We start from the raw sequence: 26,994 nt of genomic DNA on the forward strand, positions 1-26,994 counted from the left end.
CCTTTGGCTCAGGGTGGGACTCCGGGGTCCTGGGATCGAGTCCCACATCGGGCTCCCTGCATGGAGCCTGCTTCTCCCTCTGCCTGTGTCTCTGCCTCTCTCTCTCTCTCTCTCTCTCTCTCTGTGCCACTCATGAATAAATAAATAAAATTCTTTAAAAAAAGAAAAAGAAAACAGTAACAGAAGCATCAGCTTCCCTCCTTTGAAGGGCAAATTTGGCTTCTTAAAAAAATATATTTAAGAGAATTGGAATTTTAATTTCAAAATGATATCTAAATCCTCTAATAATTGGTGGGAAATAAGTAAACAGGAATAGAAGCGTGAGTAATTCAAGTAGCAGTTAAAGCAGAAATCACTTGTATAATGAACTAGAATAGCTCATGTGGTTCCCCCACCCTGTGCCCATCACACATGTAACACACTCATCTTCCTATACCTGGTAACCAGTTTGGTGTGTATGATTGGGCAGCCAGGGGCAGCTTGGGAAGTTGCAAAGGGAGATTAATCTACAAGAAATGGCAAGTGTTGATGAGGATGTAAAGAAAAAGGAACCCTCGTGCACTGTGGGTAGGAATGCAAACTGGTGCAGCCCTTGTGGAGAACAGTATGGAAGTGCCTCAGAAAATTAAAATTGAACTATTCTCTGAGCCAGCAATCGCACCACGGAGTATTTACCCAAAGATAGATGAATGGCTAAAGAAGGTGTGTGTGTGTGTGTGTGTGTGTACGTGCACAATGGAGTATTATTTAGCCATAAAAATAATGAAATCTTCCTATTTGCAGCAACATGGATGGATCTAGAGAGTGTAATTTTAAGCAAAATAAGGCAGTGAAAGAAAGATAAATATATGATTTCACTCATATGTGGAATTTAAGAAACAAAACAGAGGAAAAAAGTGAGAAATCAAAAAACAGACTCTTACCTATAGTGAACAAACAGATGGTTCCCAGAGGGGAAGTGGGGGCGGGGGGGATGGATGAAATAGGTGAGGGAGATTAAAAGTATCGTTATCTTCGTGCGCACTGAGTAATATATGGAATTATTGAATCACTATATTTTACACTTGGAAGTCATACAACACTGTGTGTTAACTACATTGGAATTAAAACTTTTTTAAAATGGAGGTTAATCTTAGGGGAAGTTGAGCAGCTGAACGGGTTGGGTTTGTGGTTCAGATTTATTGGAAGATAATCCATGTGAGGATTTACAGTTTTTGTAATATGTCTGTGTCCTGCACCGTTACCAAGAAGTCATTTCTTTTATTTGAATGTTTTCAGTCCGAAACTCAGAGTACAATTCTTTGTATTTGAAACTGATTTCTGACATTGAAGGCTGGCAGGCACTAGAATGGGTCTTTGAAAGAGACTGGAATATCTTCTCGTAGAATGGCAGTTCTCAGGTCTCTTTCTAGTGATAAAGTACCATCATCTAAGAGTTCAGTTTTCTTTTATAAGTCAGAGTTGGCTTAACTGAGAAGTTACAGTGTCTGGAAATATCATCTGGGGTGGAAAAACTTTGGGGACTGTGGTGCTGGAGGGTAGGAGCCCCATCTGTAGGTCTGAGATGATTATGGTGGATTGGCCACTGTGGGCAGTAACTTGTAATCCTGTGTGCCTATAACTTCTTGCCCCCACCCCTACCTCTAAGAGTGTTAGTATATTAAGTAAGAAGATGAAGAATGAGAAACTAAAATTAAACATGAGTAGTTCATGCAGTATACAAGAGTAAATTATTTACCCAAGCGCTTATCCATACCTTCATTCATTCAGCACACTGTCAGAAAGTACCAGGCATGATTTCTCAAGAGACAAAATAATTTGAGTTAAAAATAGACTGAAGTTAAATCTCACTGAATAACATAGACTAATGAGAAGTGCCTCATTTTAAGCCCATCCAAGCTTATTTAAATTCAGTCAGAATTCATAATGCATATATAGATCCTATAAAAGCATATTTGTTCGTGTGTTTACAGATAGGATATGACTTATTCTCAGTTTGAAATCAAGTTTACGGGATCCCTGGGTGGCGCAGTGGTTTGGCGCCTGCCTTTGGCCCAGGGCGCGATCCTGGAGACCCGGGATCGAATCCCACATCAGGCTCCTGGTGCATGGAGCCTGCTTCTCCCTCTGCCTATGTCTCTGCCTCTCTTTCTCTCTCTCTCTGTGACTATCATAAATAAATAAAAATTTAAAAAAAAAAATTTAAAAAAAAAAAGAAATCAAGTTTACAAATCAAGACCAGCATTCCTTTAAAAAAGAGTAAAAAATACTAGCATACATGGGCTATAGTCATAGGCTACAGTGAAAATGCTTTCCTACTATAAGTTTATTGCCATTACAGTTGAAAGCTAGTACATTGGTTTATAAATTCCTTTGCTAGAAACAGAAGGGTGAGTCAGACACAAATAAAATACTGTTTTAGCTCAAGAAAGATTCCCTCTTAGATGATGTCTATGAAGGTAATATAAGCAACTATGAAGAGTAAACAGTATATAGTATTTAATTCTAGTTTTAATACTAGAGTCACACTATATCCATCACATTCTGAGTCACAAAATTATATCTTCATAACTTTAGCCATTATTGTTCTAGATTATGTGTGAAAAGGTGCTCATTTGAAAGGTTGTATGTCACAAAAATCAAAGGGTTCCGGCTTTGTCTGTAGACAGAACTTCTTAGGTTCCAACCCCAGGTTAGCAGCTTAAAAACTAAGTGGTTGTCAGTGAGGGGAGGTGCTTAACACATTTGCCTATTTCCTATTCTACTCAGTAAGGATAATTTAAAAAGCTACTGATCAGAATTGTGTGAGGTAATGTTTGTGAAATATGTATATTTAGCACACACTTGGCTCTCAAAAACTGGTAGCTAATCCTATTGTTTGCTCAGGGGCTGGAACCAAATGATGAAAATACATTTAGAGCCTCTAAAAATCAGCTCAAGTGTCAACACACTTAAGGAAACCCAGGTTACCTCTGACTAGGGGAAAGCACGATAAAGAATATAATAGACTCATTAGAGTTCTTAGGAGTCATCCAGGCTTCAAGAAGCTGCTTCTTTGATTTTGAAAAACAAAAAAATCTCAAAACCTACTTGGACTAGGGTTTATTTATTCTACCTATTTTAAGTCAGAATAAATACTTGTAGAATGACCCTCGAGTGCTTCCTGAATTTGAGCTCATTCTATTTGGTCTTTGCAGGCATAGGGAAGCAGATGTTTGAGGACAAGTGGGTTGGGGGAAGTAGGGACCAGGATTGTTCCCCTCACCCACTAAAGGACTAGCAAGGTCTGTTCTTTAGGTATTGTCTCTCTCTTTTTTAAAAGGTTTATTATTTTAGAGAGAGTGTGTGTAAGCACAGGGAGGGGCAAAGGGAAAGGGAGAGAGAAACCCCAGCAGACTCCTTGCTAAGCTCGGAGCTCAACATGGGGCTCGATCCCATGACACCATGATCACAACCCTGAGCTGAAACAGAGTCAGACGTTTCGACTGACTGCACCACCCAGGGGCTCCATATATTGTCTCTGTTTTGTAGATAAGAAAATACAGGCTCAGAGAGCTTCCATAACTCACTCAAGGTCACAGGGCTTGTTGAGAAGAGAATAGAAATTAAGTTCTGGTCTGTGTGTCTCCACCCCCAGTGTCCTTTCTTCCTGTGCTTTGGGTACCACCCTATAAATTGATCCCTTGTATGTCTCACCCTATAAATTGATCCCTTGTATGTCCCAACCCCAAATATAAACTTCCTCAAATCTTTGGTTTCTTTCTTTTCTTTCTTTTTTCCTTTTCTTTCTTTCTTTCTTTCTTTCTTTCTTTCTTTCTTTCTTTCTTTCTTTCTTTCTTTCTTTCTTCTTTTCTTTTCCTTTCTTTCTTTCTTTCTTTCTTTCTTTCTTTCTTTCTTTCTTTCTTTCTCTTCCTTCCTTCCTTCCTTCCTTCCTTCCTTCCTTCCTTCCTTCCTTCCTTCCTTCCTTCCTTCCTTCCTTCTTTCCTTCCTTCCTTCCTTCCTTCCTTCCTTCCCAAAACAACATCTTCTTAGGCTGTGGTGTAACTTACTGAATTGGCAATCGTGCCCTGAGCCATTTTCAGCATTCCAGGCTCATTATTTCACTAGTCCAGACAGAATCTATACATTTCGGAAGAGCAACAATTTTTATATTAATTATACCATTCCTTTTAATCTCCAACAATATATACAAAAAATAATTAAAAGGGATAGTTGTAATTTACCAAGCACGTGAAGCTTAATTAAGGTGAAGGAATTAAGAGTTCCTTTGACGGCATTCCAGAATCACACTTACATACACAGTTTGAAGAAAATTCAACCTACAAAAGTCTGAGTCAAAAAACCTATTAACAGACCACCGATTATATACACAAAATAAAAGAATAAGACAGCAGAAGGATTCACCATCATATTTTCCATAACAATTAAAATAAAATTGAATCTCATAATTTCTCTGCAGAATGTAACTTGCCAAAAACATACATGAAAAGCACTGCTTATTCACCCACGCACAGCGGCCCTTCAGTGAGACATTGTAGTTTGTCACCTTTCTTCCTCAAACCTCTTGTTTTCTCAGAAGGACTAACTTTGGAACTTGTCTTTCAATCTTCCTGGTACCCCTCAGGATATAGAGATGTTTTCCTTGTACCCAATCCTGCCCTGCTTTGTCAAGGAATTTACGATGGGCCCAAAATGTATAGTCTCTGCCTCATGGAACTTCCTCAAGTGTTTCTCTACCAGCTAGTTACCATGTAGGATGTGCTATGTTTTTTCTCTACAAGATATTAATATCTGGTGACAATTTAGTATTTAATTTGTGAGATAAATATAGGCAATGATTAATAGTATGATTTTTAGCATCAGACAGACCCAGATTCAAGTCCCAAGTTGGCCAGCCATCTGATTTTCTACAAGCCACTTAACTTCTCTGTGGGTGGAGGATGCTAACACCTACCTCACAGGTTGTGAGGATTAGATGGGGTAATGTTGATAAAAGACTACACAGGCTTGGCACTCGGCAAGCTCTTGGTTTATGGCACTTATTATTATCCAAAGAACATTTGCATTTTAATGTCACGAGATGACAGTATCCTTACCAAAGGAATGGATGTTTCAGGATGGGACTCCCAGGCAAGAGAGCAAGCAGACATTTTGGAGCAGGTGGTACTCCGAGCTCACCATATAGGTAACTGCCTGGTTTTCCTATATGTGTAGTTTGTGTCCACCCGAGGGGAAATCTTTGAAGAAAAAGAATCTATTACACGGATTTCATCGATAATCAATAGAGAACTTTAGTGACAGATGTCTCTTTCTCTAAGAATGTATGTGGGCTGAATCAGATACACCCATAGTTTCAGTCATTTCACTCTGCCATAGAACAGTGCTACTCAAAGTGTAGACCCCAGACCAGCAGCATTAGCCCCATCTGGGAGGTCATTAGAATGGCACATTCTTTGCCACATCCCAGACCTACTGAATCATAATTTCTGGTAGTGAGCCCAGACATCTACATTTTACCAAAGCCCTCTAAGTGGTTCTGATGCACCCCAGGATTTGAGAAGCACTGTTATAGAACATCCACACAAGCCTATAAGCTTTGGAATCCAGAAATACTCATTCTCCATCTCTGGGGATTGTCCTAACAGGCCCTAGAGAATATATATGGCTTTGCATTCCCATCCACTTCACTCTGACATTCCAAGACACACACACTGCTAGAGAGGACCCTGAAAAGTTTGACTCTCACCAGCTACATGACATTAACAATGAAATAAACTTCATTCCTATTTCATTAGATAGACTCTCACTTCTTCTTTCATGGTTCCGTTCTTTTTGACGCTTCAGGTCAGTTGTATACTTTATGGTTGTTCTTTTGTGTGTAAAGTATTAAGATTAATAAGAACTACCTTTAAAACTCAGATTAAAAAAATAATAAAATAAAACTCAGATTAGGGACACCTGGGTGGCTCACTGGTTGAGCTTTTGCCTTTGACTCAAGTCGTGATCCTGGGGTGCTGTAGGGAGCCTACTTCTCCCTCTATGTCTCTGCCTCTTTCTCTGTTTCTCTCACAAATAAATAAATAAAATCTTAAGAAAAATTAAGAAATAAAACTCAGATTAAATTGGCATATATTTTTTTAGAAACCTATTTCAGCTAATTATAATTTTGTTCCATCATGCTGGTTTTTGGAAACATCTAAGCCATTTTCCCACTTATATCCTCATTCTCACTAAGTAGATGTTAGTATTCTATAGATATTTACACACCAGGGTAAAATACATGTAGCTTTTATGTTGCCTTGTCATCTTTTAGGGAAAAAAAAGTCCGTTCAAAATGTAATATGTTCATAATTAAGTGCTTTATAATTTTTTTTGAGGGGGGTGATTACTTTTTAACTATGATGGCTATCATACAGGAACAAGCCGTGCACTCAAATCACCTGACTTCTGGTCATAGGAGGGAATCCCAGGTGCAGGAGGTTGAATGGTGACTTTCAGAATGATTTGTCCATGTACTAACTCCCAGAATCTAGAAATAGGACCTTATTTGGGAAAAAGGTTTTTACAGAGGTAATTAAGGTTCTCTAGATGAAATCATCCTGGCTTAGAGTGAACCCTAAATCCGATGACAAATCCTGAGAAGAGAAGAGAAGAGAAGAGGGGAACAGACACAGAGACACAGAAGAGAACATGATGTGAAGACGGAGGCAGAGATTAGAGGGATAGGTCTGTAGGTCAAGGGACACTAAGGATTGCCAGCAACTGCCAGAAGCTAGGAGTGAGGCATGGAGCCTCTTAACTCTTAGGGTCTCCAGAACGAACCAACACTGCCAACACCTTGATTTGGAATGTCTGGCCTCCAGAACTGTGAGAGAATACAATTCTGCTGTTTTAAACTACCAAGTACGTAGTATTTTGTTATGACAGCCCTAGGAAACTAAGCTTATTACACCAGCTCAACACCGTGCCTTTTACTAGTTGAGCAGCTATCAACATTTATAAAATTTGGGTTTGAGAAACTTTCTTGAGTAAAGAAGGAAGGCTTAACAATAGGCAGCTGAGTTTCTGTTTCTATACCGTGAGTCATAAGCCTTTAAGCAAACAACATTAACACAGTTTTCAGAAATGGGAGATGTATCTATCGGCATTTTATTCATTAGACAAAAAAGTACGTGGACAAAACAACATCAATATTCATAAGCTGTTTGGTCTTAGAAAATTTTCATAGTCACAAATGATAGAGCTATTTTACCATCTGTAGGAATGTGTTAGAGACTAAAGATGAGCAGATACTTCTTGTATTGCATAAGGTTAAGGAAGAAGGCGTGGGGCACCTGAGTGGCTTAGTCAGTCAAGTGTCTACCTTCCCCTCAGGTCATGATCCCCAGATCATGGGATCTAGCCCCATGTCAGGCTCTCTGCTCAGCAGGGAGCCTGTTTCTCCCTCTCCCTGTATTTCTGCTCCCTGTGCCCCCACCCCAATGCTTGTACTCTCCTCTTAAAAAAATCTTAAAAACAAAAACAAAAAACAACAACAACAACAAAAAAGAAAAGTAAAAGGGGTGACATCAATCTCTTAGTTATATTTTTGGTTTAGAATGCTCGTGGATACATTCATTGACTTAACTCATTTATTTTAACAAATGTATGAAGTGCATTTTTTCTGTATGATGTTAAGCACTGAATAAACAGCAGTATTTAAGAGCAAATAGCTAATGGGAAATGGCTGGTGATAAGTAAGTAAACAAATAAATAAAATTTTGGCACATGGTATAAAGGAAATAAACAGGAATGCTTGGGTGGCTCAGTGGTTGAGCTTCTGCCTTCGACTCAGGTCGTGATCCTGGTCCTGGGATTGAGTCCCATATCGGGCTCCCTGCAGGGAGCCTGCTTCTCTCTCTGCCTGTGTCTCTGCCTCTTTCTCTGTGTCTCTCATGAATAAATAAATAAAATTTAAAAAAAATAAATAAAGGAAATAAACAAGGTAGTATAACCACCCAGTAAAAAGTAGCCTTACCAACCTTTTTGTTTTTTGTTATTGGCACAAAAAAGCTTATTAAACCTAATTGTGTTGTTCATTTATTATTTGTCTACTTATTTGTCTTCTATCTCCTACTGGAGTATAAAAGCCGCATGATCAGGGACCTACTCTTGTTTTCTGCTGTTTCCTCAGCGTAGGGACACTGCCTGGCAATAGGGAACACACAGTACATATTTGTTCAATACATTTGTTGATGAAGTGAATATGATAGAAACAACAGAGGCCCTGTGCCAGATTAGGGAACCCAGAAAGCATTGCATTTGTATTTGTATTTGTATTTATAATGCATTTGTTTTTAAAATCCTTGGTCAAAGTGTTTGACCAAACCACTTTGGTTTGTCTTTATTTCTAAATATGACATTGTTTATTTAAATTTACAATTGAACTAAAGCTGTCTTAAAATGCTTATTAAAAACTAATTAGAGGGGGATCCCTGGGTGGCTCAGTGGTTTGGCGCCTGCCTTTGGCCCAGGGTGCGATCCTGGAGTCCCAGGATCCTGTCCTGCGTGGGGCTCCCAGCATGGAGCCTGCTTCTCCCTCCTCCTGTGTCTCTGCCTCTCTCTTTCTCTCTATATATCTATCATGAATAAATAAATAAATGAATCTTTAAAAAAAAACTAATTAAAAAGCTGTTAAAATCCTTACTAAAAACTTCAAAAAAAATTATAAGACTGTCTTTTAAAACAAATTGATATAAAGAATTAGGGAAACTCCCTTTCTTTAAATTCCATGATCTACTTCTCCCTTCAGAATTTTAAGAGATTGGCTGGCCTGATCAAAAAAAAAAAAAAAAACACAGGTTTGCATTTAAAATCATCCCAAATTGGGGCAGCCGGGGTGGCTCAGCAGTTTAGCACTGCCTTCAGCCCAGGGCCTGATCCTGGAGACCTGGGATCGAGTCCCACATCGGGCTCCCTGTGTGGAGCCTACTTCTCCCTCTGCCTGTGTCTCTGCCTCTCTCTCTCTGTGTGTCTCTCATGAATAAATAAATAAAATCTTAAAAAAAAAAATCATCCCAAATAAAGCCATAAATTTTTACTCTAAATTTGTAGGATGTAAAATTATTTTCCTTTGCTCTCTATTTTATCTCTTAGCTTTAGATATTTACTTTAAAATCAATAAGAAAATTTGAATACCCTATGAATAAAATGAGCAAAGGATATAACAAGAAGCTATTATGATAAGTGAGTAAATTTCAAAAACAAAGAATATAAAAACACAAAAAGCCAGACAGTAAAGGAAAGCCTGTTCTACCTCTTTTGCAGTTAGGGAATTGCAAATTAAAATAGGTACCACATTTTGCATACCATTTTGGAGAGATAAAGTTTGAGGAAACAGGAATTCATACTCTCTTATCGTGAATATGTATTGTTTCAACCTTTCCAGGAGCAATTTGACAAAATGAATTAAAAGCCCTAAAAACACATTTGCTTTTGACCTATTAATTTCACTTCTGAGAATATATCTTAATGAAATAATGAAGTATGTGTGAATATTTAGCCATAATGATAATTAAATGAAGTACTGTTTAAGGTAGCAAAGTATTGGACATCACTTAAGTGACCAATAAGAGCAAAATAAAGTTATGGCACTCTTAAAAATTCAATATAATAATAATAGTATTTGGCAATTATAAGTATTTTCCACAAGTGTATTTATTTACTTAGAAAGATGATGCAGGGAGCATGCTGCCCAGGTGGCTCAGCAGCTTAGTGCTGCCCTCAGCCCAGGATGTGATCCTGGAAACCTGGGATCGAGTCCCACATCAGGCTCCCTGCTTGGAGCCTGCTTCTCCCTCTGCTTATGTCTCTGCCTCTCTCTTTCTCTCTTTCTCTCTCTCTGTGTCTCTCATGAATTAAACAAAAAAGATGCGGAGTTATTAAGGAGGGAGAAAGCAAATTAAAAATAATTGTTCCAATATTGTGTAAAAATATTTACATATTTTGGAGAAAGGGATTCAGAGACTGAGGTAGGAAACGTGAAGTCTGCACACATGTGCTTTTAGTGGTTGTGGATGAGTAGATTCTGGTCTCTTTAACTATGGAGAATACACATACTTCTGTATTACAGGGTATATGTTTTATTTAAAATATAAAGATACATAGTTTTGCTTTAAAATTTCCCTGGAGGAACCAATAAAAAAGTGAACAAAGGCCATGAACAGGTAGTTTCTATAAATAGACACCTTGGTTAGCTATCCTGGATGTGAAGAGATGTTTGAATTCACGAGTGAAGAAATGCAAATATTATGTCAATAGGATACCACTTTGTACCCATTGGATTGGCAAAAAAAAAAAAAAGTGGAATCTTGGTAGGTGAAGGGGAAATAGAGTTCTGGCAGAAGTCTATATTGGGACAACTCATTCTAGAGAGTGGGTCTCAGGGGCCATTCTGGAGAGCACATTAAGTAGGTTTTTCTGGGATTAGCCATCAATCCAAGTCCTGGTAATAAGGAGAAAACCAAATCAAACTGACTTTATTTTATTACGGATTAATATGGATTTGTTACTATCATGGACTTTTATTATTATTTATATCATGGCTAAAAGAAGCAAATAGGACTATTGTTTCTCTCAGCCCAATTCACACAACACAATGAGTTGTATTACTAAAAGAAAGTAGTTAAAATCTTGATAAAGGATCACATGAACTTAGAATTTATAATAAACGAGGAAGAAATGGATAAAAATGATCAGATATGTGAACTTTAGGAAAGCAGACTTCAAAATGGCCCAGCATTAATATAGAGAGCTTGTTAAAGCCTCAAGAAGCCACCAGCCTTGGAGTAACACAGCAGCTTCGAAGAATGTAGCTTGAAGAAAGGACCACTTGGCCAGAAAAATGTCAGATTTTGTAGACAAGGAACACTTGATACATCCTGGATTTCAGTCATAATACCTAGTTCCTGTCCTAGCTCAGAAAGAAAAATAATGCAGAAAGATTTTATAAACAGAAAGACCTCTAACTATCTGAAGAACTGAATCTTCCTCAGGCCCCAGTTGTGGGGCTGGAGTGTCAGGGCATAGAGGAATGTCCGGGCCTGATTGTGAAGGACATGATAGGTCATAGTGTAAGTTTTAGTCTTATAAAAAATTATAAAAAGCAATCATCTGAGTTTCATTTTAGAAAAATAATCATGGGGCTTTGAGAGAGAGAACATTTGTGATTATGTGACCACATTGTGAATGATCCAGACCTCATAGGAAAGCAGATGGGCTGTGTACCATGATGCCAACCAGGCAGGACACGGCCAATGTTTATGTAGTACAGAATCAAGGTAGGCCAGAAGTAGGGGGAAAATCCAGATGGTAAGTATAAGCTAAAACACTGCGGAGGTAGGGAGAATTAAAACTAGGAATATCAAGTCCAGACCTTAATGCCAAGTAAGGCAGTGACTGTGGAGAACATAATAATGTGTAGTCTGTACCAGAAAGCTGGAGACCACCAAAGTGTCTATTTTTGGGGAGAGAGGATAAGTGAATAGGGGCCGATAGTTACCTTGGAATTCTCTGCAGATGATGAGAAATAAGCATGCAATCAGCAATGTGATTTGATCAAAAAAGGGTTCATAGCTAGGGTTGCCAGATAAAATATAGGGTGCCTAATTAAATTTGAATTAGTGACAAGCAACAGGTACTTTTTCAGGATAAATATACCCCAAATAATTGCTAAATCTGGCAACTCTAGCAACCAACAACCCAGTTTCTGAAAATAAAAGTTATGCACACAGGCAAATCAACCCTACTTATTTCCTAAGAATATGTAGCAAACACATCGATAGCTATTGCATTTGTGGGAGAAGATAGTAGGAATAAAAATGAATGAATAAATATCACATAAACAAATAAAGGAAGAGAATGGCCTCGAAAGGATAAGTGGTGATAGTGAGCTGAGTATCATTAACTTAACTCTTTGTGCCTAAATCCAAAAAGAAGTAAAAAAAGGTTTACTCTTCTGGAATTTCTTCCCTGAAGTCTTGCTGGCACTGCCTGGCTGATAAACAGCATACTCTATTCTACAGAACAATCCCTGTGGAATACTCTGGCACTTCCAGGAAAATTAAGCTGCAGGAAAGTGAGTAGGTGAGGGAGTGGGTAGGTAACAAAAGATCCAGGAGGGGAAAAATTAATAATTTTATAAGCCTCGTAAAAAAAATGAAACCAATCTTTTAGGAACATTACTTGACCTCGATTTACTCTTCTAATAGAGGAACATTCTTCTAGAGTAAATATTAGTAAGAGTATCAACAAGCACAAATCCTTAACTGTTGCTGAGGGTCAGCTGGAAGAGTAAGCCAAGTTTAAGTTCTCCCCATTGGAAAATGGCAGTTCAGTACGTGTCTTACTCTCTTAAAATCTTTTTCTTTTTTAATATTATAGCTGATTACAAGGAGAGCTTTAATACAATTGGGAACATTGAGGAGATTGCATATAATGCTGTTTCCTTCACCTGGGATGTGAATGAAGAGGCGAAGGTGAGTGGAAAAATAGTATTGATTAACTTCTTGTGCCTTTTAAATAATGCTACCATTCTCTGCAAATGATTCTTTTGCAAAAGCCTCTGTAAATAGGGGAAGATCTGTTAACTTGAGCCAGGAAAAAAGGAACTGAACCTGTTCTCTTTCTCTAGAAGTTACACACATTCAGTTATGTGCAGTGAAATCACCTTTTTGGGGGGTAAAGGAGAAAAAGTGCATGCTTCTTTGTGGCCTCCTGCAGGACAGGCCAAGCTACGTGTCCCTACCAAGTCCTTCAGGTCCCCATGCTTCATTTTGGCATGTGGGGCTGGCAAAGCTGGAGAAAACCTTCTCCACCTACACTGCAGTTTCCTCCAAACAGCCCTGATTGCTCCCTTCTGCAGAGGCAGCAAAGTGTTCAGAGCTAATGTTTCCGTAGGTAAGTGACTGGGTAGGCCTCTGGCCCCATGAGTCCTTCCAGGTGTACCCTCTTTGAGGGAGAGGTACAGAATGCAGGGCTGAGGTCTCTGACCTTCACTCGCTGCAGTATAGCCACCACTGTGACCTTGAGCCTAGTCTTTCATGCTGAGTGCTGAAGCTTTTCCTGTTTTTCTCTGGTTAGAAAGGGCAGTGGTAAAATCTTTGGCGAGTTGTGTCCTGAGGACAGATGTCCACCACCATGCTGATTTGGGTAAAAAAAAAGTAAGACTTGGTGATATTCGGATTTGCTTTCCAGGCATGAGTCTCTGATTTTATGAAAACTACAGACTTTCTGCTTGTGCCACTCTTCTGTGTTCTTTAGCTTCTCTGATCCTTGATCCTTATTTTGCACTTAGGGGAAAGTTCCAGATGAAACCTAAGCTTGTTTTCTGCCTCAGTTATGTACCATTTAGGAGGGTGTTAGAAGACTCTGTCTTCAAACTAATGAAAAGGTCAATGTAAATAGTTACCTTCAATGCTTCATTGTCTGTGAGCAGGGGGAAGGCTGGGTAAGAAAGGAAGCTGGATGGGAGCTTGTGGGCATGAGTTATGGAAGAAGAATTGCTCAGTGTCTCATTTCACTCAGGTATGAAACAATGTAAGTGAAATTGGCTTTAAGCCCAAGGAAGGTGACCCAAATGGATAAGCAGCAACAGAGTGCCAGAACAGCCTGGAGAATGTTCAGTGGCTCAGTGCATCTGAGGGAAGGAAGCCGCCTTGCAACAGGTGGGAGGTCAGGTCCCACACAGAACTGTAGGGGAAGTTTGTCTTCTGCAGTCCACTCCGCCTCCCTTTAGAGTTCCTCATGCAAACCTTGTGCTGCCTCTTCATTCCGCACTCTCTCAGAGGCTAGATGACTGGGGTAGATAATGAAAGGCCATCTGTGCAGTGGCTCCATGGGGCAGAGGTTGGAGTCCTTAGCGAGCTGTCTGACCTCCCTGGGCTTCAGTTCAGTTCCCTCCCATGTACGAACACAACACAGTTCCAGTGGTCTCTGCTGCACCACACCTCATGCCTAGGTTAGGATAGGGTGGGGGACAGGGGATCCAGGAACCTTCCAGCATTGTGAGGGGCGAAAGGCAGGCCCACTGTGTTGGGGGTAGGGGGATCCTGTCATCGAAAGTACCTGGTCACTATAAAGCCAGCTCTAACTGTGAACTGCATTCATAGCCCAGTTTTCATCATCAGTCTGTGACTGTGAGTGCTAGGAAGTGAATGTATCAGTGGAGGCCTGTAGGGGAAGAGAGGAAAACAACAAAACAAGTGAAATGAGAGAGGGAGACAAACCATAAGAGTTTCTTAATCATAGGAAACAAACTGATGGCCGCTGAAGGGGAAGGGAATGGGAGGATAGGGTCACTGGGTGTTGGGCATTAAGGGGGGCACGGGATGTAATGAGCACTGGGTGTTAAATAAGATGATGAATCACTGAGCTCTATCTCTGAAACCAATAATACACTACATATCAATTAATTGAATTTAAATAAATTTTTTAAAAAATGCCTAACCGGAAAGGATAGCTTAAATGATGGCAGCTCTTTGGTGAACCAGCGAGGTAGTCAAGTTGGGGGTAGGCTGACCTTTCTTTCTTTCTTTTTTTTTTTTTTTTTCTGGCTGACCTTTCTTTTAGCCCAGCGCAGATGCTCATCTCCCACAGGTAGGAGCTCACTGTTCTTTCAATGTGTGTGGTTGTGCATATGCATTGTTCCAGGCTGACAAGTTTAAGCTTATGTAGACTTTGACAAATGGCAGTGGAGAATCCTTTATCTTGTTTATTGTGGCAAAATTTGTTTGTTTAATATCTATTTTTGGTGACTTGGTTGGTGCAGTCGTATGCAGTCTGGGTTAATCGATAAGTAATAAAAAAACTAATAATTTCCCCCAAACTACTAGAAGGGTTTATTTTTAAAGAAACATCATAAAAGTTAAATTCACTTCATTTAGGAGACTAGAATTTTTTTTTTCAACCTATAGACCCCAAGGTATTTCTTTAAAATATTATTGATTTTAGGGGCATCTGATTTTAAGCATCTGACTCTTGATTTTGATTCAGGTCCTGATTTCAGGGTTGTGAGGTGGAGCCTTGACAGGCTCTGGGCTCAGCAGGCAGTCTACTTGAGATTCTTCCCTCTGCACCCCCCACCCCCTTCGCTCCCATGTACTCACTCTCTTTCTCTCTCTCTCTCAAAATAAGTGAATAAATCTTTAAAAAATAAAATAGTATTGATTTTATAATAAGCAGTTTGCAAAAAAACAGATTTTTATGGTTGTTGAGAAACGAGCTTCAACAAAGTAAGAAGTAAAAGTGTCCCTCTCACAGAAGAGTTTTAATTTTTATAAGATGGGCTTCTCAGGAGCTGTTGTCCATGCTTTCAAGTTACTATTTGTAATATCAACAGAGAAATCTGTGGGCTTCAAGGCTGGCGCTCCAATCAATGTCACATGTTATTTTGGTGTACATGGCCAGAGGACACCAAGTTATGACCTACACCTCTCATGTGGCCCACAGAATGTGTGTGTGTGTGTGTGTGTGTGTGTATGTGTTTGTGTCATGCATTTAGGTAGCTATATTTCAAATTTAAAATTTTTTGCCCACATTTAATAATCAAGAGATGATGATTTTTTTTGAATCTAGGCTTCCAGATTCTTTTGTGTAATGAAAGATTCTGGCACCTGTGAAGCCAAGCATTTGCAAGGCCAAGAGTGGTTCTTGTGAGGTACTACCTGTTCTTTTTAATACTTTCTTTGGCCTTTTCCATTCTGGAACTTTCCTTACCTGGTCCTCAAGGACATCTGAGTTTTTATGCCTCAACCACACTCCCTCAACTGAATATGCAGTTTCCATTTGAGGTTGACACAGGATGTCAGAGAGTAGTGGGGCCAGGAGCCCCTCCAGCATTCTCTGGTTCCTTTGGCTAGGCCTTTGGCAGCAAGCCTTGTGTCAGCACTGTTCGAGAGAGTTGCTGTGACCTTTTGAATGCCCAGGCAATATCTGGGTGACGGTAGTAAATCTTTGAAGATGTTTACAGAAAAACATCAAAAATCACTTGGGCCCAAATATAAGTACATATCAAGTTGGATAACACCACTCCACAGTTAAAAATGAGATTTCTCTTGTACAAGACCAGCTTTAAAGATGGCAATGTCACAAGAAATGCTACAAATATACTTTGAGTCACAGCAGCTTCATTTGAGAAAACCATATCTTTCCCTATGATAACTATATTAGAGGGTAACTTTTATTTGGAGATTTAAGTTTTGGGACACTCACTAAAAAAACAATAACAGGGACACCTAAGTGACTCAGTGGGTGAGCCTCTGACTTTGGCTGAGGTCATGATCCTCGGGGTCCTGGGATCGAGTCCCGCATCAGGCTCCCCACAGGGAACCTGCTTTTCCCTCTGCCTCTCTATCTATGTCTCTGCCTTTGTCTCTCATGAATAAATAAATAAAATAAAATGTTAAAAACAAAAACAACAACAACAGCCTAGTATTTGGTAGTCTTACCACATATCTATAATCAAGACCTCATGATAAAGGTTATAGCTTTTTCTAGAGTACGGTTCCTACTTCTTTCTTTTGTTGCTGCCTTACATTTTATTTCTAGCTCTCCTTAAGCATAAACAGAAGAAAGGACGTGAAACTCCAATCGTTTAATGTAAGGGTAGGGAAAAGTTGGGCTAGGGAAGGTGTTAAAACTATTAGTTAAAATGAGGTCTGGGGATTAAGGCCAGATTCTGTCTCAATTGCAGCATGGTTCTGGCAGGACTATCAGAGTTCTTCCACCCAGAACCGGTTTTGCTGGTTGTACCACAGTGCTCCTCTGCGCAGTGACACAAGCAGCAGAAATAGTCTTCAACAGGACATTATTTTCCCCTCAGGGTCTGTGCAATCTGGGAGCTCATGTAACATGAACTGGAGTCCCTGGGAATGACTCAGGCAATATCTGGGTGGGGTCTCAGGGCCCACGCTGTCACAGATTGGAAATTGATGGGGGGATGGAGCACTACATCATACAGGAGAAACAGCCCTGAAATGGAATCCAAGCCAACAGGTGCTAGTTGTGGCCCTGGAATAGCTGGCTTTGTGACTTTTCCCTCCTGAGCTTCAGTTTTCTTAGCTGGCAGATGGCAGGAAGGGGAGCCAGGTAGATGTTGACAGAGTGTTAGGGTCCAATCTATGTGATTCTAATGGGAAGATCACAGTACTGTGTTCTTTCAGGACTCCCATTTACAAGGTCATTTCAATTCTTTTTTCCACTTAGCCAAACATTGGTACCTACAAAGTAGATTTGCTGCTCACTAATCCCCAAGATGAGGAATTCCCATGCAAGACCTTATTGAATTATTGGAGAGCGGTGAGCTCAGATTGCTGGCATGGAGCACTGCCCTTCTCCAGGCAATGACATCACCCCCAGAGTAGGAGTGTAGCAAACCCTAATTACAGGCTCCCCTTTCTCCCAGATTTCTAAAGAGATTCTTGAAATGGGGCCCTTTATTTTTGTCCAGTGCCGATTTCTCTATTCACCATGATTTCAAGATTAAACCAACCTCAATGTGCTACAAAGGCCTCTCTCATGTGATCACAGACAATTACTTGAGCATTAAGATGCTACTTAGTGCTTTGAGAAACAAGTTTCCTTTTTGTGTCTTTCCACGGGAACACGGTAGCAATTCCACACACACCCCCACCCCCCACCATTTCTATGCTTCAGGCTTCTTAATGGTTTATAAACTAAGATGAAGGAAGCTTCTTCCCATGAAGACTTTTTTAATCCCTCTGCATCCAAGCCTTTGGAATGATCTTGATCCAGTAAGAATGTTCGTCCTCCGTCACTTACCAGCACTGCTAGATAACCAAGCAGTCAGATACACCCACTACTACCCTATCTCCCATCTCTGATTTTTAAAAGAATCTATAATAATTCAATAATATTAAATTGCATCTCCTGGGTTACTTTTTGCTGTCTGTCACTTCTGTTTGCAGAAGGAGTGATTACACTCTGGAGTGGTGCCTATTCTTCTATGCCTCCTTCCCCTCTCTGTGCTGAATTGCAGGAAGGACTTCAGGGAACAGGCCAGTCCAGGCTTCTGCTCTGTCATATCAGCAGTGAATGTTCTTCCTGCATTTGGGGGTTTGGGGAGGAACTCATAGACAGAAAGTTGTTGCAATTTTAGAAAGGATCAAGGACACAGATAAGGTATTATGTTTTTATACCTGTTTGCAAATTTTTGTGCTGAGATTGTGGGGGGTAGGGTTGAGACTTGGTCAGGGTGGAGTGGGGAGCAGAGAAGCTCTGAGATATCTTAGGTCATTTTCCTGTGTATCTCAGTTCTGATTCCACTAAATATCGACTTTCTACATAGGAAGCATTGTAAGATTAGACAAGTGGACAAGGCTGACTTTAAACATGTCCCTTCAGAGTCCAGAGTCCATACTCTTAATCATTCATCCCAACAGAGAGAAATCTGCATTTCTTTTTAGACCAAAGCATACTATGATTTTCCTTCTTAAAGAAGTTTATGGAGTACAGGTCCAAAAAAAAAAAAAAAAAAAAAGACAACAAATGATGAGTCCCATCTCCTTGAGCAAAGCAGTTCAATTAAGTCACCCTGCTTTTGCCAACCTCTATCTCTTCTCTGTACTTCCCACCAACAAAGATGGTCTCACTGATCTGGTACTTCCAGCACACAGGTCTCTCCCTGTCCGTGTCTTTGGTTACCCTGGTGTACATTATCTATGGCTATCATATGAGAGTGAGGACTGTTCAATTGGGTGTGTATTTACCTAACATTAGTGATCTCATTTGCATAATCATTACTTCACTCTGTATTAATTAAAGATCAGTGCATGCTTTGCAATGTACCTTCTTCACCATAGTGTGATACTTTTGTACTCCATGTTCCTCACTTTTCTCTAGCTCCTTTCCCTGGTATCCTGAATTTCATTTCAAACTAATTTACATTATTTACGTACATGTTTCTTTTACACTTTTTCTTCTGTTATGTGTTATGCGTTACGACATTGTTATGAACCATGAAGACTATTCTCTTTTTTGCAATACCATGCAGGAAGTACAACAACAAAAAAAAATACAAAGCAAGACTGGTGATCATTATTAGAGAAAGTAAAGGTTGCACAAGGCAGACACACTGGCTATTAGCTTTTTGTTTGCAACCTAAAAAATGCAGTAAATGAAAGCCCACATTTACCAATCTAGTAAATTTGAAGCAAATATTTACACATAGGCCATATTTATTTTAGAGGTAGATTCCTCTAACTTTGAGTCCCTTTGGATGCTTTAAATGACTGAATTATGAAAGAGATTTCCACGTAATTTTTCAAATTGTGAGGAAATTCAAGGCAAGGGGATGCATGTTGATATTTCTTCTGGGCTCTATTTCCCTTAATATTTGGGCCTTATACTTATTGCCCTATGTCTGATTTCGCTCTGATCCCAAGGGGATATTATATGAGAACTGAGATCCAGTTTGAAGGATGGAAGCATGGATGTCCTGAGATGAGTCAGCTGGTTGAGCCAGAAAATCAAAGTGGAAGTTGAGAGTAAAAGGTTATCTCCTATATTTGTAAATCCATCCTTAAAGAGGGACATGAAGTTCCTTTAATGTCTTAGCATGGTCCTGCAGCTGCCCTGGACTTAAGGACATTTGGTGTGGCCTGTGTCACAGATTCCTGCGTACTGTAGAACTATCATGTAGGGTGACTTACTCTGTTCATGTAAAGTCCAGGGTTCTTCCTTTTCTCTCTGTATGGGTCAACTCTTTCTCTTCCCATGCTGTCTTTTCAGGGTACAACTAGTGGTCACCAAGTGAAGCCTAACTTTTTGCTCCATCAGCTGCTAATGGATGGAGAAAACAGCCTTTCTGTCCTCATTATCTCAATTTTAGTAGTTTAAAAGACAGGCTGGTAGAAACGCCAGTGCTTTGATCACAGCCTATGTAAAAGTCTTGTACGTTGCAAATTATTCAGTCTCTTTTTGTGGAAAATAACCAAAACATGGCAAATCCATTAAATTGGTATTTCTTCCCTCTTTCCTTCTCTTTCCCTTCCAGTATCTCGGTTTGGTCTAAAATATTTAATCAGCGTTTATTGGGCCACCTTACAGCACTTAGAAAATTATAGTCTTGGTAGTTTTGACAAATCTTGCCTTTCAGGAAGATGTTTCTAAATGGCCTGTGTTCTCTTTCTGCCAAATTCCAGTGCTGGACACCAAGAAAGGAGACAAGATATGTAAATATTGATTTTCAGGATGAAAAAAGAAGCCAGAGGACTAGCCAAAGAAGACTATACTCTTCTTGATGCTCTGTGGGTTCATGGCCTAGTTCATTCCCCCAGTCCCCAATCTCCTGCCAGCAGTCTGAGGAATTCTCTCTCTGCTTATAAGACACTCTAGAATGACATCAGGTTGATAGATATTACTGATTAAGAAAAAGTTACATCTCAATTTTTTGTCTAAGTAGGACACAATTTTAAACTAGTAGTCTAATGGAAATGTCGAGAATATTATAAGGCATCTTTCATGGTCTCAAAAGTAAAGAAAGGTTTGGGGGAGGCTCTTGCAAGGGGTCTTGAAAGTTCAAGATACACACTGCAAAGCAGGGGAAATGGCATTTTTATGTGTTTGCTGGGGCGTGGTGTGGGTGAAGGAAGTTTTAGAAGGGAAAGGTAAACATTTACTGGAGTCTTTGGTATTGAACTTAAACAAAGCCATGCCTTTGTTCCAGTTTTATAAGGTAATGGATGGCAGGAAAAACTATAAAGCTAGACTTGATTCATATATAAAAGGAATAATCTGTGGAAGGCATCTCACTGAAGAAATCAACCCCCTAATCTTTGGTTAGGATGTGGTGTATCCATGGTTTCTGGACTGAATTCTGTTTAGGGCTCTGTAACTTCCATGCATGAGCTGTTGTAAGTGCTCAGAATTAAGTTACAGATTTGGATTTCACAGGCTGGTGTGTGTATGTGTTTGTGCATGTGCACACATGCACATGTACCACAGTTAATGTTGCTCAGTGATTACTGTATACTAGGCAGCCTGCCAGGTATTTTATATATATTATGCACTATTCATATTTCAAGTGGATAGCATTTCTTTGCATTTAAATAATGAAGAATTTGAAGCCCAGAGAGGTTAGTTAGCTTAACTAAAGTTGCACAGCTAACACACAGCAGAGATGGAACTCCCCCTTTGGACTGTCTAAATCATGTGCTCTTTGAATACTGCCTTTTTGTATGGGGAGGATCTAGCAGTAATATATTCTACACCATCCCCAACAAAGGGACAGTCACTCCTTTGAAGCAACTTGCCTGTTGCATATTGTGTGCTAGGCCAGGTGGTGGAAATTCATGGACAGATAAGCCAGGCAAAAGTGTCTGCTCTCAGAGAACATTTTGGCCAGATTAAGAAGTAAGACATAGCTGTAACTAATGTAATTCGAGAGGAAGAGTTATGAGGATGCTAATAAAAATAGAGTTAAGGTGCCGGGAAAGTTCTGGAAAGGGAGAGAACTCTGTTTTTTATTTTAAAATGTCCCCAACTTTTTACTTGAAAAAATTACAAATGAAAAGTTGAAAAAAATAATACAATTGATGCCGCATACCCTTCACTGAGACTGACTCATTGTTAATGTTTTGCCAGATTTCCTTTATCTTTTCTCGCTTACACACACACACACACACACACACACACACACACACATGTATACTTCCCTTGGAAATACTCCAGCATTTAAAGATTCCAGGGAAGACGTGGGGGAGGATTTGGCTTAGGAGCGGTGTCTTAAGGGTCAGTTGTAATTTTAAGCATGTGGAAGTTGGAAAGAAGAGCATGCCAGGTGGCAGAACAGGGTGCTCAAAGATGCAGAGTAGAGCAGGGAATTATGGAGCAGGAGAGAAGTTCAGAATTGTTTGTAAAAAGGGGAGAATAGAAGTCATGAAAGAGGAGGAGATTGCCCCAGAAAGAATTGGACAGTGGGCAAATGAGGGTCAAGGATGGGACTTAAGACTCATCCCAGTTAGGGATGTTGGAGGAGGAACCAGACAAGGAAGGGATGGTCAGGAGGAAGAGTACAGGAGAAGAGAGAGGCAGGGGAAGTGGAGAGAGAAGAACTGAGCAGTGAAGTCAGTGCTGTAGGCAGTGGTTTCCCAAAGCATGGTCCCTCACGTGCATCATCCATCTCAACTGGGGAAAGAGTTAGAAATGCAAATACTTGGATCTTTCATCTCAGACCTACTGAATTGGAAACTTGGGGATCTGGCCCTATAATCTGTATGTTAACAAGAACTCCTGGATACATACTACATTCGAGAATCCCTGCTTATAAATTTGCTATAGAGAAGGCTAGCCTTGAAGAAAGCGATTTCAGTAAAATAATGAGGAACAAAAGTCAGACTAAAAAAGTCAGTGACGCCTCTATACCGCCAATAATTTATATGCACACGTGTACACAATCTGTGTTGAAAGACATGCATTGTGTCATTGTAAGATGAAAAGACTAGAAACAACCCAATGTTAAAGAAATTATAACTCCATATTTCATGGCTCTTTAAAAAAGAAAAGATATCTTTCAAAATGTATTTAGTAAAGCAAGGTGCAGAATTGTATGTTTACTGTGGTGCCATTTGTATAAAAATAATATGTATCGCGTAGCATATTTTTAGAAGGATACATGGGAAACTGAAACTGTTGGTTGGTTGGGGAGCTATGCAGGGTGGGTGTGGTTAACTCTTTAAAAGGCACCTGGGTGCCTTTTGAATTTCGTGCCATAGTATTACAGACTCAGTACAAGTTTTAAGTATTAAGCATGAACCGAAAAGGATCACAATAATAATAAATGATCAGCAAGTTGAGTAAGTAGATCTTTCAGTCTTGCGGACATTCTTCCTCTGACCGGGAGCTCATTATTTGTGAGACAGCCCAACCCACTGTTATGCAAGGCCCACATTCTTCCTTATCCTGAGGTGCTGTTTCACAAGCTGTGTTCAGGTGACACAGCGCGATGGCAGAAACCAGCAGTCGGAAGAGCCATAAAGGTTCTGCATGAGAGATTTCTCTCTTGCTTTCTCCGTCAAAACCTGTGACTCCATCCCTCTAAAAGTGGTGTGCAGAGATAGGTTTTTCTGCTTTTAAAATCAGTTCATCTCCATTAAATATCTTTTTTGCTCAGATTAACAAGAGTGCTAATGAATCTGCCTTTATACCATTTGGAGATAGCATCACAAAATGCCTTGAGAGAGAATCCAGAGAGGTAGGAAGACTCGAACTGAGATCTGAGAGCAGCCTTGCAGGGGCAGTTTGGAGAGCAAAATGGATGGCCTATGGGCTGTGTCCTGGGGGTGAGGAAAGGCTTGGGGTCAGAGACTAGGAGCACCTGGGAGACCAGGTATCTGCGAAGATAGGCACCATAGTGAGGAGGAAAAACTCCCTTCGATTTTCATAGCACTTTACAATTTAAAACGCCCTCTCATTTTAAAGTGTCACACTACCAAGGTAGGGATTGTTGTACCTATTTAAAAATGAGGCCAGTGAGGCTCAGAAAGGTGAAATAATTAGTCCAAGGCCACACTGCTGTGATCTACACTGGGTACATAATAATTTTGAGTTTCCTGTACTCTTTCTTTCTTTCTTTCTTTCTTTCTTTCTTCTTTCTTTCTTTCTTTCTTTCTTTCTTTCTTTCTTTCTTTCTTTCTTTCTTTCTTTCTTTCTTTCTTTCTTTCTTTCTTTCTTCTGTGCTTTCCTCTCACTTGGCTTCTGATTTCAGAGAAAGCTCTGACTTTTTTCTTATAATACTTCACTTTTGAGTCAATCCTATTTAATCTTTGCTTCCGAGGCTCTTAGGTCCCACACTCTACCTTTCTGCAGCCTCTTATATTCATCCTCTCTTATTGTGTGAACACCTCCTCCATCTTGGAAGAACACTTGCATTTGGCCCTGCTGCTTGCCGCCAGACTTCTCAGCTGAGATGCCTTCTCTCCATCTCCAACTCCCGTCTCACCCCAGCAATTTAGCTTCCTGCCTCTGTCTCCATTAGTCTGGCTTTTCAAAGGGGTGCAAACACTAATTACTTCTGAACTTGGTGGCCTTTGCTCAGCCATCATTCCCCTTTTCCTCTTTGTAACATGGACTTTGGATACTATGGCCAGAGTTCTATCTGTCCTGGCCCTGATATTATACACTTGACCTCATCACGTGTTCATTACTTGATCACAGAGAAATAAACATCTTGGTTGGCCTCTTCCTCACCAGTTCCCTTCAGGCTCCTTCTCAACCTCCCCAACACAAACCCTCCTCTCCCATTAGACTGACCTCTTCACTCTTTTCAGAGTCGCATCCATCTGTCTTTAAGCTCAAGACTCCTACATCAGATCTTCCCTGGCTACCTTGCTGATTTCTCTCCTTTTCATGAAGTCTTAACTGCATGTATAGTCTGGGATTGTCAGTTTGGTATCTAATGGTATTCATTCCACGGTAGCAAAAACTGTTATATTCCTCATTTCCTTTGAGGATAGGCATGTACTGTACACTTCTGTTTTTCCCATAGCATCTATAAATAGCATCCTCCATGGCATATATACATGTACATATATACACATACATATTTATATTGAATATATAGTTGGTGCTCAATTTACATGTGTTGGTATACAGATAACAAATTTCAAGGATAAAACTGGCCTGAGCAGCTTACTGCTGTATTATTTCGATGACTTCAGCTACTTGAAGCAATCCCAGCTTCTAGAAGATTTGGCTTATGAAGGCAAGAGCATGGATAAAGGGGAAATGTGTATTTAGGAAGGTAATTTTCTCTTAATTCATTGGATAAATATTTGTTGAGTGTCTGTCATGGGACTGGCACTAGGAATAGAGTGACCTTGAGGCAGACAAGGGCCTTCTCTTATGAGCTTGAAGCCTCACGGAGCAGACAGGAGATTAAGCATTAAACATAAACGACAAGATAAATCCAAACAATGTTAAGTACTATGAAGAAAATAGAAAAGAGCAAGGTATTAGAGTTTGCTTCTGATCATGGGCTGAAATGGGAAGAGGAGGAGGAAGACAACTCTAGATGGGCTGGTCAAAGCCAGTATTTCTGAAAAGTTGACATTGGACTGGAATCTGAATGAGAAGAAGGAGCTGACAGTGTATGGGGTAGTCTGTGAGGACAGCATTGGAGATAGAGGATAGAGAGCATGACAAATAGTGGAGGCTGTCACCTGGGAATAGGCTTGGTATGTTCTTGAAATGGAAAAAGTTGAGGTCTAAAAGAATATGGAAAACTATGATACACTGTGTATGTATGTATGTATATACAAGCATACCGAGAGTATCTGTAGGAGAAGATAAAGACATATATTTTCAGGTTTTAAATCATCCCCTAAAAGTGCTATATAAATGGAGGTGTCAGTAAATCTAAGACTTTCTTAGATCCTCCACAAAATAGCAACCTCTCTTAGGGTAGGGAGTCTACCCTAAGACACAGATTCATGTGTTCCATTATGTGGCATAATGCCAGGCATAGACAGAAGATAATTGATAAATATTTGATAAATGAATGCATGAAAGCAATGAATGAATGCCCAAGGCTGAGATACCACATGTTCATATCATCTACTTTTAGCCTTTCTGTCTCAATTTGGCATTGCATCTGCACCCAAATACCATCATATAAAATAGAAGAAAACTGCTGATGTTTAAGAAAACCATCCATATGGTCTTTAATAATTTTGGGAACCAAGAGGAAAACAGAGTGGGGAAATTGGCAAGAGAACACTTACGTATTTATATATTATTTGTGTTTTAGATCGAAAATGCTGATATCTTGGTGTATGCTATGTTGCTGTAATTTGGAGGCTAATGCATGTGCAATTTCTTGGAAAAGAGCTCTTCGGAGCCTCAATATACGGAAATAAGTAGCTTTCTCTGTCTTTATGTAGAAGATTCTTAAAGATGCAAAATACAGTTGTTTTATTTTTTTTAAGATTTTATTTATTTATTCATGAGAGACACACACACAGAGAGAGAGAGACACAGGCAGAGGGAGAAGTAGGCTCCATGCAGGGAGCCCGATGTGGGACTCAATCCCGGGACTCCAGGATCATGCCCTGGTTCGAAGGCAGGCGCTAAACCGCTGAGCCACCCAGGGATCCCCTACAGTTGTTTTAAAGAGGAAAAAAATAAATGTTTTGCATCAAGTCAGAGACATTGTGATTTTTTAAATCCCAAATTGTTTTTTAAATCAAAGACAGACCTGTTCATTTTAAAGACAAGCTCTTGAAAAAAAAAATCTTAGGAATTAATAATTAAGTTAATGTAGTAATTCTAAAGCCCATTGATCTGTATTTATTTTAATAAATCTTACTACATGCACAGTACACAACTGAGGGTTACTATAATCTGGAGAAGGTCACTTGTCTTAATGTTGGAACTATAAAATGGAAATTGCAATTCATATGTAAAAATATTTTATTAAGAAATGTCAATTGTGGGGTGCCTGAGTGGCTCACTGAGTTAAGCATCTGCCTTTGGCTCAGGTCATGATCTCAGAGCAAGCAGTCTCTCAACTCATGATTGAGCCCTGCATTGGGCTCCCTGCTCAGCAAGGAGTCTGCTTCTCCCTCTCCTGCCATTCCCTCTGCTCATGCTCTCTTTCTCAAATAAATTACAGTGTATCTGAATTGATTTTTGAACCAATGACAAAATTTAAATACTATCTATTATCTGCCTAGATATACCTGGTTTAATTAATATTTTTCTAAAGAATAAATTATGTACTGTCAAAATTATAGGAAAATTAAAGACTGAGACTTTGAAAACGTTATATGAACATATGTAACATTCATAATTATTGGGTGACAGACCCAATTTTCATGGCATTTATATATGCTCTTTACATAATCAGGGCTCCTACTGGAGTTAAGAATTTTCTGTGCTTGATATTTGGATGAACATTTAGAGGGGGAAAGCATACCTTTTCCCTAAGTTTCTGTAATACAC

General features: G+C 39.7%; 1 protein-coding gene across 5 annotated transcripts in view; it reads left to right on the forward strand.

Moving 5' to 3' along the window:
• The window catches only part of GRHL2 (grainyhead like transcription factor 2), a 158,240-nt gene that overhangs the window by 85,485 nt on the left and 45,761 nt on the right, over positions 1-26,994 (forward strand). For 4 of the 5 annotated variants that reach the window (XM_077846813.1, XM_077846810.1, XM_077846811.1 and 1 more), the window contains exons 8-9: positions 12,421-12,515; positions 14,608-14,634. In XM_077846813.1, coding sequence (XP_077702939.1) covers positions 12,421-12,515; positions 14,608-14,634 — 122 coding nt within the window. The remainder of the gene's footprint in view (positions 1-12,420; positions 12,516-14,607; positions 14,635-26,994) is intronic. The other variant, XM_077846812.1, reaches the window with a different exon arrangement.

This window comes from Canis aureus, chromosome 14 (genome assembly GCF_053574225.1).
Source record: "Canis aureus isolate CA01 chromosome 14, VMU_Caureus_v.1.0, whole genome shotgun sequence".
NCBI lineage: Eukaryota > Metazoa > Chordata > Mammalia > Carnivora > Canidae > Canis > Canis aureus.